The following is a 12,238-nucleotide window of genomic DNA, read 5'->3' as shown; positions in this document are numbered from 1 at the left end:
AGAGGGAGGTAAAGAAAACAGTTCCAAGTTAACAGAAGAAAAAGCCAGAACTTGATATACAAAGACATGTCTATGCAAATCACTGAAAGATCACCCCTCACCTAGTGCTCAGTGCTCAAAGAACCTTTACCCATCATGCCACATTGCATGGGGATTCCAACTGATTCAGACACAGGGCGCTGAAGAATCTCACTAGGACTGAAGCAAGAGGAAAAACAACCACTTCTTCCAACAGATTGGCAGGCTAGGATTTCAAGGCCATAGTTTCTTCTCCATGGGGGAAAAAACTCCACGCTAATTACACTAACAGTATTATAGCAAAGTCCTAAATTTGGTTTCTCCTCTAGACAAGAGGAAGAGAATGGCCATTAGGTATCTGCTGTGTGCATTTATTTACTTTCCATACTTAATGGCACAGGAACTTGGTAACTAACACAGGTACTGTTTTACTCAATTTTGAGCAGGAAAGCGAGGTGAAGTATCAGATGTTTACCTCAGGCCATGCAGGTGTAACTAGTATCTGGCACAAGTCCCACTCAGAAAGCCTGAGAGAGGTGTCAAATGGAGGGAGCTGAGTTTCCCATAGAGCAGCCAGCCATTCACAAACAGCACACTTCAGCAGGCATTTCAGTGTTTGCCAAGTGGATTATACAAAGGTACACACACACACACACACACACACACACACACACACACACTGTCAGGTTCTGCACTAGATGGACTGAATTAGACTAGTTGCTCACACTGTCACAAGCCAATATGGGAGTTACATACCTGCATTAAGACTCTGTTGTTCCTGCAGGGTCACAATCTTGGCAATCTGAGCTCTAAGGGCAGCAAGCTCATTCTCAAGTGCGGAGATCTTCTGCAAGGCCTCCTCACTGGCCAGTGCTGTCTTTGGAGGAGGCTCATCTTGAGACAAGTTTGGTAAAATAATGTCCCTGCTTGGGGGCTTCTCAGAGCAAGGAAGGTCATCCTCAAGGGGAGACTTGGACCTGACCTCTGCCCTGCAAGGACAACACAAAGGACTGCTGAGGATACATGAGTAGACACGCGTACAATGCCATCACACGAGTCAGCACTCTCCAGCTGCAGGTCAGCACTGCCCCGCTCCTCTACTGTCTGCTAATCCACCACTGCCAAGAGACACCACGAGAGCTCAGAAAAGCTGCTGATGCCTTCTAGTGACAGCATTCCCCATATCTGACAGAGCACATCACACAAATATGGGAACATAAGCTGACTGCAGCCCAGAAACCAAAAGGTAAAGGGAACCGTGTCATTTCCCCTTCAGACCCTGCTCCCTGGGCTCCGATCTGCCAGTTACTAGGCACACTACAAATCAGAAGAGTTCTCCATGAGTACAGGAAGCAGTCCTAATTCCTGGTATAAAGATTGCTAATTCAAAGCAGTCTGGACTACATAGAAAGTTGCAAGCCAACCTGTGCTACTCAAAAGAACAGAAGCAGTTGCACTGTGCCCAGCTTAAGGACTGCACTTTCCAGTTCCTTTATTAGCTGACCAGGCTAATAAAGCTTCAGGCGGTTGAGCCTCAGCCTTCCTCTGCTGAGACCAGTGCAGTGCATCGCCGCATTTTAGTGAGAACGGGTAATGTGGCAGTTGGCTCTCTGACAGCCAGGCTGGGTGTCAGCTCCAGCCCAGCTATGCTGGGAGATTTCTGAGACAGAAAATAAACTGTCAGGTAAGAAAACTGGGTTGCCACATTATTCAAACACACAGCTCCCCCGTGGCTTCTCTGTCACATGCAATCAGACTTTTTCTTAGTTTTTGAGGAAAGGTCTCACTCCCTGCACAGGCAGCTGACTTTCAAGGATGCTCCAGCCTCTACCCCCAAGTTCTGGGATTATATGACAGTGCCACCAGCCCTTATTTAAAAAAAAAACAAAAAATTGACTAATCACAGGTATTAATCAAGCCCTTTAGCAACACTTTGTTTAACTTTTACTTAAGTTGATATTGCTGTTTTTTTACTACTTGAGAGCTGTGGAAATGACTCTTAGCTTTTGGCATTGGGAACTGAATCTGGGTGTTTTGTTCAAATCTCTTTATGAGAAAGTTAAAAGTTTTGCAAGTTGCCTTTCACCTATAAGATTTAAAACAAAAGAAAATTCAAGACCAAACGCCTGTTCTTCCCCAGTCCTTGGCACACCTGGTGTCACAGCAGTGACTTTGAGTGTTGGGTTCTGAAGCCTCGGTTACTGCTTCCTTTTTTACCCTGACACTGAGATGACCAGATGAGGAAATTCGTTTAAAAGATAGAGTGAAAAATAAACATTCACAACAACTTCCAAAGGTCTCGCATTCCAAAGGCTGGGCATGGTGGCACATGCCTGCCATCCCAGAACCTGGGAGGATGAAGCCACCGGTCATGAGTACAAGCCTGGCCTACAGAGAAAGCCCATCTGAAGCTGGGGATAGAATGTGGTTCAGTCAGGGAGTACTGGTTCTGCATGCACAAAGCGCCGACTTCAAACCACATACTACACAAACTGGGCACACAACAGAATGTGCCTACAATCCCAGGATTCCGATGGGAGAGGCAAGAGAGACAGTTCAAAATCAAAACCATCCTTCATTTCATAACAAGGTCAGTGCCAGACTGGGCTGTAGGAGGCCCTGTCTCGGAGAAAAGAGGGTCTGGAGAGGTCAGTTAGCGGACAGTGCCTGCTGCATACCCTTGTGAAGCTCAGCTTGATCCCTGGAGCCCGTGTGAAAAGCTAGGTGTGGGTGAACACGCTGGCAGCTTCAGCCCTGTGAGGCAGAGAACTCACTGGCCAGCCAGCCCAACACAAGATGGACAGTACTATAGATTACCTGAGGCTGACCTCTGGCCTCCACACGTTTGTATATGTGCACATGTATGTCCACACACATGAACAAGCACACATAGCACACACATACACAAAGTGAGGATTACATTTCTACATAATCACTATAGGTGAATAGTATCCTTCTTTTCATTTGACAGAAATCTTAATAAATATAAAAACAAAAAGAAGTATCCAGCGCAGATGTTTAAAAAGCAGAAAGCAGCTGTGACACTTCCTGAAAATGGCTTTGCCGTGTCACCTCTGCTGTGGGATCGCCTCCTCCTGTACCTGTTCATCTGGCTCCCACATACTCTAAGGTGGAAAAGCACAGGCTCCTGGTAAAGTATGGTGTGCTGACATTACCGACTGTGTTACTGTGCCAGTTTGTTTTATGTCGACTTGATGCAGCTGGAGTCATCTGAGAGGAGGGAATATCACTTGAGAAAATGCCTCCAGAAACAACAGTGGTTCTCAACCTTCCTAATGCTGAGACCCTTTAATACAGTTCCTCATGCTGTGGTGACCCACAACCATAAAGTTGCTTTTGTTGCTACTTCATAACTAATTTTGCTACTGTTTTTGAATAATAATGTAAACATCTGTGTTCTCCAGCGGTCTTAGACAACCCCGTGAAAGGCTGTTCAGCCTACAAGGGGGCCGTGGCCCACAGCCTGAGAACCACTGCTCCAGACTGGCTATACACAGACAAGCCTTTTGGGTATTTTCTTAATTAGGGATTGATGGAGGATGGCCCAGCCCATATGGTGGGACCATTGCTGGGCTGGTGGTCCTGGGCTCTATAAGAAAGCAGGCTGAGCAAGCCTTGGGAAACAAGCAGGAAGTAGCGCTCTCCATGGCTTCTGTACCAGCTCCTGCCTCCAGGATCCTGCCCTTGCTGCTTTTGGTGATGAACTGTTCTGTGCAACTGTGAATGAAATAAACCCTTTCCTCCCCAAGTTACTTTTGGTTCATAGTGTTTCCTGACAATAGTATCCTTAGCTAGGACAATTATCATTCTTCTTTGATGTAAAGAGAAGCCACTCTTGGTTTTATTTTGAGATGGTCTCAGGTGTCTCAAGCTGATTTTTAAACAAGATCTTCACCCTTTGAGAAACAGCCTTCCCATCTGTTCATCTCCTGCTGACCCCTCAGTAAGGCTGGCACTCACTTCAAGAAGTCAAGCTAACTTCCCGCATCATGCAGGGACTTTCTCCACCTACGTGGTAGACTTTACACCATCAGTAACCCTGAGTAGCCCTGGGATCTCCTCCAGTGCACCAGTGTGCTATTACCAGACTGTGTCTGCTCTCTGGTACCCAGTAAGAGTGAAGGGCATGTGCTGGTAATGGCCTTAGACTGACTGCATAATGATATTCTTTGTGAGCTTCCAAATGGATAGAAACATCTCTAACACTCTGTCCCATCATGTAACCCCAACTCATCTTGATACAGTTTAAGAAACATTCTCCAAGTACACAAATTCTCTATGATCTGATGGACCCCTGTGCTCCAATGAGACTATCATAACTACTGTAGTTACCTAGCACTGATACTCTTTTAGGCCACTCATGCTAGAATGGAACCTCCTGAATGGCAGGAAATTCTGTGGTTCACCAGGACTTAGGACATATGTTCCTGAGAACTTTATAAATACTAAATTCTGAAAATAAACTACAAAGAAGACTGTTCAAGACAGAAGAGCAGGGCAAGATATCAGCAAAGCAGGACCTTAACGCATTCCAATAATCCTTGAAAAGAGCAGACACTGCACCTCAACCCAGCAGTCTTCCAAACCAACCTGAGTCTTGTTGAACACTCCCCTTCTTCTGTGGCTACCCATCCGACATCAGCAAAAGATGCCACCACATCCTCTCCCGGGTGGGCGGGGTTACATTCTGTCGCCTGGCTGGTAAGCTGGAGGTTACAGAGAGAGAAAGTCCTTTATCTGTACAATTTAACAGAAAATTAAAACCCAAAGAGATACCGTCAGCCCAGTAGCTCCCAGGAAGGCCTCCATCAAAGGCTGACTATTCACAGCATATGCTACCAAACGGTGCTTCATAACCTCGGGGTTATAACCTAACATTAGCCAGTTCTTAGACCATAAATCTTTCATTTTGTTCATCCAAAAGCTTGAGAAAAAGTTTAGAGTCTAAGTTTAGAAATCTGATTCAGAGCTAGGAGTGTAGCTTAGCAGGACACTTTCATGGCATCCTCGAGGCCGAGCTCTCTAGCACCCAAAGCAAACTAAAAAGGATGCGACTGTTCCTGAAAAGATTTGGTGAAGCAAATGTGGAGGGCAAAGTCAACAAACAGGTCCCACCGTGGTGACGTCTATGTGCACTAGTGATGGTGATGTTGGCACTGTCAGCCCCGTGGTGACGTCTATGTGCACTAGTAATGGTGATGTTGGCACTGTCAGCCCCGTGGTGACGTCTATGTGCACTAGTGATGGTGATGTTGGCACTGTCAGCCCCGTGGTGACGTCTATGTGCACTAGTGATGGTGATGTTGGCACTGTCAGCCCCGTGGTGACGTCTATGTGCACTAGTAATGGTGATGTTGGCACTGTCAGCCCCGTGGTGACGTCTATGTGCACTAGTGATGGTGATGTTAGCACTGTCAGCCCCCCGTGGTGAAGGCTATGTGCACTAGTGATAAGTTAACATTCTTATCAACCTGACTGCATTTGAGATCACCCAGAACATTCAACAGGCAGAGCCAGGGTGGGTCTCAGTGAGTTCAAGGCCAACCTAGATACACAGTGTGATCCTGTCTTAAAACAGACAAACAAAAAAAAACAATTTAAACTTAGTTTAAGTGAGGAGGGCAGACCTACCCTAAATGTGGCTAAGAAGGAAGCCAGCTGGGTACCAGCAAGTCTCTGCTTTCCGACTGCAGACAAAGGCCTCAGCCGAGAGCCCAGCACCACCTCCTGGACATGCCAGAGTGCCCCCACTGTGAACAAAAACAACCTTCCTTTCTTCCTTTACTTCTGCCAGGGATCTGGCCACAGCAACGAGAATGGCAACTGATACAGTGCTGTTCTGCTCACAGAACTCATGCCACAATAAAAAAAAAATTTTAAATGCCTCAAATCTCTTAAATTTTAACTGAGTGTTAAATAGCAAGGGAGTAAGTTTAAATTAGCACCATTATAAAAACAAAGAGCAAAGGAAGAGAATTCTCTGGATAAAGTTAAATCTACGGATGAAGAAAAACTATCTTGAAAGAAATAACAAAGAATATTCTAAAATGTATTGGAGGGGAAAACAATATAACTGAATTAAATTAGGCTATAGTTTTCATATTATGTGTCAGAGTCAGAAGGCCGGTGACCAACAAGTTAAAGTTTGCAGGTGAGGGTCTAAAAGTGAAGCTGAGAGGGTGGGAGTGAAGTCAGCTGTAGGGTGCTTGTCTAGCATGCAAAAATCCTAAGGTCAGTCCCCACTACAGCAAAAGGAAAGAAACAATTCAAAGAAACAAACAAGACAATTAGCTTTATAACTGAAGAAAAAGAAACAAAAAGGTCAAAGAGATTTACTAACGCATTCATCAGAAAGCTATACTGAGAAAGATCCGGTATTCAGACCATCTTTCCCTTTCCTTAGACGCAGGGCTCCACACACCAGACCCTGTACGTCTTCTATCTTTAGCTATGCTTTATTTTGGAGGCAGGCTGAAAATTCTGTAATTTTTATAGAAAAGTAAAAGGTCTTAAAATCGCCAGGTGGCACACTCCTTTAATCCCAGCATTTGGGAGGCAGAAGTAGGTAAATCTCTGTGCGTAACAGGCCAGCCTGGTCTAAAGAGTGAGTTCCAGGACAGGCTCCAAAGCACAGAGAAACCCTCTCTTGAAAACCCATTTTAAAAAGTCTTAAAATCAAAAGTAGATGTTCTCGAATGCATGCGCACTATCTCATCGGTCCGTACTTGCCACCATTGGGAAGCCCTCCGTTTGTGTCCCACAGACAGAAGAGCATGAGGGTCATTATTCTCAATTACACATAAAGTTTGGGGACACAGCCTGGGATGTGTGACTTTGTCTCAAAAACAAAAGGGGAGAAGAACCGGAAAACAGAGACTTGAGTCAGCGCATGGTGGTGCATGCAGTAAGGAAAGAGGATCATGGATTCACATCTGGTCTTGGCTATATAGTCAGACATTATTTCAAACACAGGGGAAAACAACTGGCCACATTTAAGGACCCAAATCTAATTTTCAATATAAATGACGACAATTAAGGATCAAACATTGTTTCTAATTTTATGTCTGAGTTTGATCCCTGAGACTCACGTGGTGAGGAAAAAGATGACTCCTGAAAGTTATCCTCTGACCTCCACATGTCTTCCATAGAACATGCATGCATGCATACACAAACACACACACAAATAGAATTTTAAAAGTGTAAAAGCAAAAAAAAAAAAAAAACCCAAAAATATAACACCTCCCAGGACTTACTTTGCAGTCTTATTTAACTATTGCTGCAAAACTCTACCATGTATATGGACACATGACATGTGATCAATGATATGAAAATGGCAAGGCAGCATCAAGATCTGTCTCTACACCTTGATCTGATATTCTCCCCAACACAAGCTGTTCCCCACTTAAGCCAAGTTCAATTAAGAGACAAAAGAAAACTGACCCCAAACTTTTCAAAAGGCCATTTCAGGTACTGTTGGACCTGAACCATTCACTGAGTGCTGTAAGCGTGACATGGGAAAGGTGGTTTCCAGGACAACACAGGGAAGTGCAGGCCAAGGAGGAGAGGGCCACTGGCAGGGGGACCAAGGCCAAGCTCTTCAAGCACGGTTTGGATGTCACTGCCAGAGCATGCAAGGACGACACAAGACATCTGAAAACAAAGGACTTACTCGATTCGCAGGAAGGTCCTGTCCTGTCAAAGTTACTGTTAGCCGAAAAGATTAAAGAGCGAAGATATAGAAAATGGAGAGTAGACACTGTGGTTTTAAAGTTTTAAGAAATTCAGTGAATTTCTTAATTTGAAAAACAGTAACCCAAACCTCAATTACGTCTTAGAATCCTACCACAACACTGTTGACTAAGTGAACCTATCCTGACAAGGTGAAACTGCTCTGAGAAACGGACTTCACAGAATGGGTAGTGTCCACAGTAGACTGGCCTCCAGGACACCTGTCTATACACACCAAAACACAGCAGGCTGGGGACACCTGCTCTAAAACGGCTGATGTATTTACATATCTGTCCACATCCACCCACACACTAACCATTCTTCTCAGGACTGCTCTGTAACACCTAACATGGTGTAACTACCTAAGTCTGTCTATGCTCCAGCTATATGGCTTTGTGGTTTGAAGACGTCTCTGATTCTAATCCTTACCCTGGGTTTACTAACATATGTGCTTGTTTAGAGAGGATATCAACACCTAGCAAAAAGTACAAACTTCAAATCTGTTAGAGAAAAATGGGCCATTTTCTTTAAGCAGTCATTTTGCTTCCACACTGATGGGTGACCTAGAGTGGAAATCTAACTCTTTACTTGTGTAGTTACACAACTTTTCTAATTCTAAAAAAAAAACCACTCCTCACAATTCAAGCAAACAGTCTGGAACAGAATTACCTACCAGAAAGAATAGTCAAGATTGAATTACCCCAGAGGCCTGTCAGTTGCAGAAAGTGAAATCCAAACTAACCATTATCCTACCATCAACTCCTATCCAGGTTATTGTACATTATCTATTAGTATTTATGATCACCTGCATGTGTGTGCTCTTAAGTTTAAAACATTAACAATGCACTTCCATTCCAGGGCTCATTTTTTATTTCCATTTTTGTTACAGAAACATGGTATCATTACACAGCCCAGGCGAGCCTGTAACCCGGGTTTTACTTCAGCGTCTGAAGTGATGGGTACCGGGGTGTGTATGCCCAGCTCTTCTGTCTTTACTTCATACAATTTAGAAATCCATTAAAACATAAACCGTCAAGTCCTTTACAGTGAGGAACACTTATTGCCGGAAAGGAAACACTCATGATTTCTACATTTACTTATTTACTTTGTGTGTGTGTGTGTGTGTGTGTGTGTGTGTGTGTGTGTGTGTGTGTATGTGTGTGTGTGTGTGTCAATGTGAGTATGCCAACAAGAGGACAATTTAAGAGTCTCTTTTCTACTCCAACCATGAGGGTCCTGGTATCAAAATCATCATATCTGTTGTCTTGCTGAGCCCAAGAAATATTTGTAAGTGCAAAAGGTCAAGTATCTACCTAGCATACCAAAGCCCTCAGGTCCAGCCTAACCACCACAAAAAAAAGACTTCTTTAGAGCCCCATAGCTAAGGTATCCATTATATTAGATAACCACCCAAAGGCCAAATAGGTTCAAGGTCACCTGGGAATTACCACCTGTCTTCTCACAGTTTCCCGAGCTTCCCCTAGGCATCTCAAGGAGGATAAATGAAGATCCGGAATAAGCACTTCAGAAGAACTAAAATTAGAAAGGCCTCACTGCTAATCCTCTGTTTCAGATTTATTAATAGGAGAAAGCCTCAAAAACAAGTCAGTACTTCCAAAGCACCTTGTCCATGCACATTTCCAAGGCCCATATTACCATGAAAATCTGAAAAACACAAGACACAGTACCTACCTGAAACTGAACTCTTGGACACTGAATTAGAGACAAGTTGGTACCAATCTTCCTTACGATACTTCGAGACGAACCATATGGTTTTCCAGACCAAAGTACCTAAGGAAATAGGGAAAACCAAACATTTACAAAACTTCTCGAACTGTTAACACAATACACTGGCTACTGAGTGCATGCTAACACATTGATCACAATATCAGAATGTTCTAAGTGTTCTAGAAAATAAGCTAGCATTTCTCAATTCAAAATTGAAAGACTAGATATCTAGACAAACAGACGCTTGGTATTAAAGTGATAAAGCTTAATATATGTACAGAAATAGAGTAGTATTTGTGTGCGTGTGCGCGCGCGCGTGCTCAGATGTCTGTGACTTGGCTTGCATGTGGAGGTCGGAGAACAGCTCTGCTGAGTCTCCTCTCTTGATACTTTCCGTGACTTCTGGGGATCAGACTCAGGTTGTCACCCTTGGGCAGCAAGAGTAGAGACCTGTGGAGCCATCTCAGCAGCCAATAATATCCTCGAGCAAACTTAAAATAATACTGTATTGGGAGTATAAACTAATTTCTTATGATTCTACAGAGGAAATGCTACTATACCTATCATATTTTTAGTTTTAGAATTTTAAAAAATCAAGACTTTGGAAATGTGAGCCACTTTTGCTATGGTGATTTTTCAAATTAAATCCAGAATCAGCATGAAGCCTGAGGAGTGATTTTGTGATGAATGTCATCTGCTACACACAAGTGACAGACCAAAACAAACATCAGTGGGGAGAGATAAAGCCACAGTCGCTCCTTCTGCAAGGGCCCTGTCTTTAAGGTCTATGAAAATGCTATGTGAGTTAGGAGCTGCCATAATGAGGGCTACGTTCTGTGAGCGAATGCAGCGCCCTAGACCACACTGCAAGACTGCACAGAAATGTCGCCTCTAACGTGCTGAGTGCTCCATCTGAAAGCCTAGATGGAGAGGTACAGAATGCAGCATGGTACTAAGAGCAATTTTTTTAAAAAAAACCTTTATTCAAACTTTCATATTCGATTACCTCTTAATAATAAATAAATTAAATACCAATCAGAAAGATAAAAATGGATAGTTCTCTTTTTAAGGTCTGCCAAAATTCTAATTTAAAGAATAAAATTACGCAAATATACTAGTGTAATAATGAATACTAACTAATGAACCGAAGGAAACTTTATGCCCAGCGCTGGTTCCCACTTACTGTGGCTGCTATCACTAACCCAAACTAGACCTCACACCAATCTCTACGCATGTACAGCATATGAGAAACACTTACAGAAACAGTTTAAATTCTCAAATTTAACAATCAAATCCAATTTAGTACACTAATATGTATGAGTCAAAGTGAGGTTTGTAGGGTACATATGGTACCCCCTTAGGCATCTGCCTCACATTTTTAAAGCTTTTCTATCATATATGCTCCTGGTTTCACTAACTTTTACCTGGGGAATTCCAGAAAATTGGCTGTAAGAGCCAACAAAACCTGGAATTCTTTATAAATGTAACAAAAACTTAACAGCACAACTTGGAAATCTGGGTCAGCAGACAACTAAAATATGAATTAAGTAACACAAAGAATTTAAGAAGTAAAGCTACCCAAGCTTTCAAGTACATGTCAATGCACCAAGGACTAGATAGAGGGCCAGTAGCAGTCTTCAGTCCACCAGGACCAGAACTTCTGAGAGGATACAGTTCCCACAGCTCTCAGAGCAACGAAAGAATCACCAATCAAGAAACAATAGTCACTATAAGACAGTCATCGCGCTAACTTTTTACCTTGTACATTGTAATAGGTCTTGATCTTTTAAAACAAAACCCATAGGGCAATGGTAACCACACCACTCAGTCATTTCCAATCTTCCATTTAGTCCTGGGGCCAAAGCTCTACTATGATGTAGGAGAAATGGAATGTTATTTGTGCATCATAATGTGACAATTACCCAGTCCGAAGTGAACCCCCAACTCTCCAGGAAACAAGGCCCTGCCTAGAGAAAGAGGACAAAAAGTTCACAAAGAAAAACTCCAAGAGGACCTGCCCAGGTCAGCAGCCAGAGCTTCTGCCAGCTTCCAGCAACCCTCACCAGCATCTTCCCATCTGTTCAACACCAGGGGCAAAGAAGGCCAGGTGCTTTCGGGAAGAGAAGTGGCCAGTGATTCAGCTTTTAATTATAAGGAATAAGTAAACTGTTTGGGTTCTGCCTACTGAGTTAGCACAGACTGCTTTGTGTTACTATTTTTTTAGCACACATAGTAGACTAACAATGCTGCTCTTCTGATCCTTGTGAACTGCCCAGCACTTCATATGACAACAGAATGAAGCAAGGGTCTAAGTAATAATGGCTGGGATGTTTAGAAGAGCCACAGCCTCCATTAGACGGTAAGGAATGAAAGGAAGGAGCAGCTAACTTCTAGGAAGTCTGGTGGCAGGCCCTTATCTTTTTTTTTTTTTTTTTTTTTTAATACAGCCTGCACAGTGGGAAAGAAACTCTAAGTGGCTGGGAGGAAATGGTACCAGATGGTACCGAAAAGGCGCCATCTGTGCACTGCAGGCTGCAGGACCCAAGTGCATTTGCTACCCTACCTTGTGGCTGAATTGTGCTTGTCAGTATCCTGGTTTGGAGAAGGGCAGACGCTAAAGAGAAACTATCATCAAACTTTTCCCAGATGCAAGAGAAAGCAGGGAGAAAACTGGCATTACCAGGACATTTGATCTAATTAAAGACAATTCAATCCACTTCTGAGAAACTATACACTGCTTTAT

The 12,238-nt window shown here is 43.3% G+C and overlaps 1 protein-coding gene across 3 annotated transcripts in view; it reads right to left on the bottom strand.

Annotated features, from left to right (window-relative positions):
* Mtfr1 (mitochondrial fission regulator 1) overlaps positions 1 to 12,238 on the bottom strand; it is a 30,550-nt gene that overhangs the window by 4,215 nt on the left and 14,097 nt on the right. For 2 of the 3 annotated variants that reach the window (XM_048420555.3, XM_048420556.3), the window contains exons 3-5: positions 9,460 to 9,558; positions 4,630 to 4,745; positions 775 to 1,007 (exon numbers count right to left, since the gene is read on the bottom strand). In XM_048420555.3, the coding sequence (XP_048276512.1) occupies positions 775 to 1,007; positions 4,630 to 4,745; positions 9,460 to 9,558 (448 nt within the window). Of the gene's footprint in view, positions 1 to 774; positions 1,008 to 4,629; positions 4,746 to 9,459; positions 9,559 to 11,253; positions 11,365 to 12,238 lie in introns of those variants that run through there. The other variant, XM_048420557.3, reaches the window with a different exon arrangement.

The sequence above is a fragment of the Myodes glareolus genome, chromosome 16 (assembly GCF_982192425.1).
Source record: "Myodes glareolus chromosome 16, mMyoGla1.1, whole genome shotgun sequence".
NCBI classification, from domain to species: Eukaryota; Metazoa; Chordata; class Mammalia; order Rodentia; family Cricetidae; genus Myodes; species Myodes glareolus.
The sequence above is the reverse complement of the archived record's forward strand: the minus strand, read 5'-3'. Positions and strand labels throughout refer to the sequence as shown.